A 1,810-nucleotide genomic window follows, 5' to 3' on the forward strand; every position below is an offset into this window, starting at 1 on the left:
CTTTTTCACCTGATAGCTAACTTTTGACAAGGATTCCAACAGTCATGCATTATAACCATTCTTACGTACGAGTATGGTGAACAAGTGTACTGGGTTCCATCACATAAAGCAGTTTTCACGCACCTACTTTGAATCATCAACCAGAACACCGCCATCTCGATTTTCTAGATTTGCCATAAGAGATGCTTTATTTTTACATCGTTTTGTAGGACCAATAAAATCAATAGTTTATGGTTGTAGTGGATTTGATGATTTGACAGAAAGGGTTTTGTTGAGCAGAGGTTGCAATGGAGTTGTTGTTCTTTTATGTGATGAAGGGGGCAGCGATATTGTATAACCAAAAATCACCGTAACTAGCCTAGAAAAATGGAAGAAAAGTGGAAACAACCAAATATCCCATGACTACTTAGTTGACCGAAATTAGTTGCACTACTAATTTCTTTTAACAAATCGTAATTATTTGCAAAGGTTAATTTAATCTTACATAAAATATGGAAACCTAAATTCAATTTTAAACTATTAATCTTAAACGTACATTTCATGTTTTGGAGTACAGATATATACTATCTTAACGGTAGGTTTGTAGAAGAGGTAGAACCAAACATGGGTTTTACAGAAATTTCCACATGCCAAATACTCCACCACTTCAAAATGAAAAAAGTCAAATAAAGAGGATTGTATTGAATACAATACCAATGGCGGGGAAAATATAAAACAGGAAATAAAAGAGATAAACAACCCAAACACAAAATGTTACTCCACCAATACATTTACCTAAACATTTTCAGCTAAGTAAATCTCTGGTGTGATGCCCCTATCTAATATTATTTATAATGAATTTATTTGTTTTAGCCCTCATTTTAGCAGCGTACATAACAGCAGCCAATTCTTCCTCATCCGCAGCAGCATCCTCCACTTGTTGCAGGGCAGAACGACTAGCTCCACTTCCAGCCTGATGATTGTCGTGTGGAAGAGTGACACACTGGGGATGGACATTGAGACTGCATGGCGGATCACTTCTGTAACTCCACGAAGAAGAAGAAATAATATATCTACAGACTGCACATGGGGCATCAGGAATAATTGGAACTGATTGAAGCTTGAGAACTACTTGGGATGGAAGTTTTGAGCATGTTGGGTGGATGAAGAAGTAATGGTCCTCGTCATCATAGCTCTTGTCATCAGCACCGGATGAGCATTTGTAGAAGAGACCTTTGACTTGATCACCACAGACATGGCAAGGACGCAAGAGATCATAATCATCCGCGGGTCCCTCCCATATACGTTCCAATTTATGGAGGTGAAAGTTAGAAGTTAAATACTCAGGGCAGGTAGCACATTCCTCGTGCAGATCGAAAGCACATTGCTTGCAGTGGTATCTGACACCAGAACCATCCATGCCGCAACCATCACATCCAAACCTGTTAGTCGAATAAACTGTCGGATCTAAAGTTAATTCCTTGATTAGGACATGAGGATGGGTGAAGTGTCGGAGAGTTTCTTTTCCTCCGGCTAAAGAAGTCCTCTTCACAGGAGCCATTGTGTGTTTCTCTCTGTCTCTCCCTGCTTCTACCTAAGCTGTCTATACCACAGGCTTGTAGTGCTAACTTTATATAGACGATACCCTTGGATTACCAAAAGTCCCTATTGTTTCATAAGCGTAGTAACATCGTGGATGCTACGTACATTCAAATTCAAATTTATACAGGTACCCCTAAGTATTCTATTCCAACTTCATTTTGATTATTTGATCGTGAACTCAACAACAACAACAACAACGAAGCCTTTGGCCCCAAACGAGTTGGGTAGA

The 1,810-nt window shown here is 39.2% G+C and overlaps 1 protein-coding gene across 1 annotated transcript; it reads right to left on the bottom strand.

The window, feature by feature from the left end:
* Positions 1-814: 814 nt before the first annotated feature.
* Positions 815-1,540, bottom strand: LOC113288897. The gene has a single exon (XM_026538073.1). The coding sequence runs from the start codon at positions 1,538-1,540 to the stop codon at positions 815-817; it is 726 nt and encodes a 241-aa protein (XP_026393858.1).
* Positions 1,541-1,810: the final 270 nt, after the last annotated feature.

This window comes from Papaver somniferum, chromosome 1 (assembly GCF_003573695.1).
Source record: "Papaver somniferum cultivar HN1 chromosome 1, ASM357369v1, whole genome shotgun sequence".
Classification (NCBI taxonomy): Eukaryota; Viridiplantae; Streptophyta; class Magnoliopsida; order Ranunculales; family Papaveraceae; genus Papaver; species Papaver somniferum.

Excerpts from the sequence above, each read along its gene's own strand:
- LOC113288897 (XM_026538073.1), bottom strand. The coding sequence starts at position 1,540 with ATGGCTCCTGTGAAGAGGACTTCTTTAGCCGGAGGAAAAGAAACTCTC.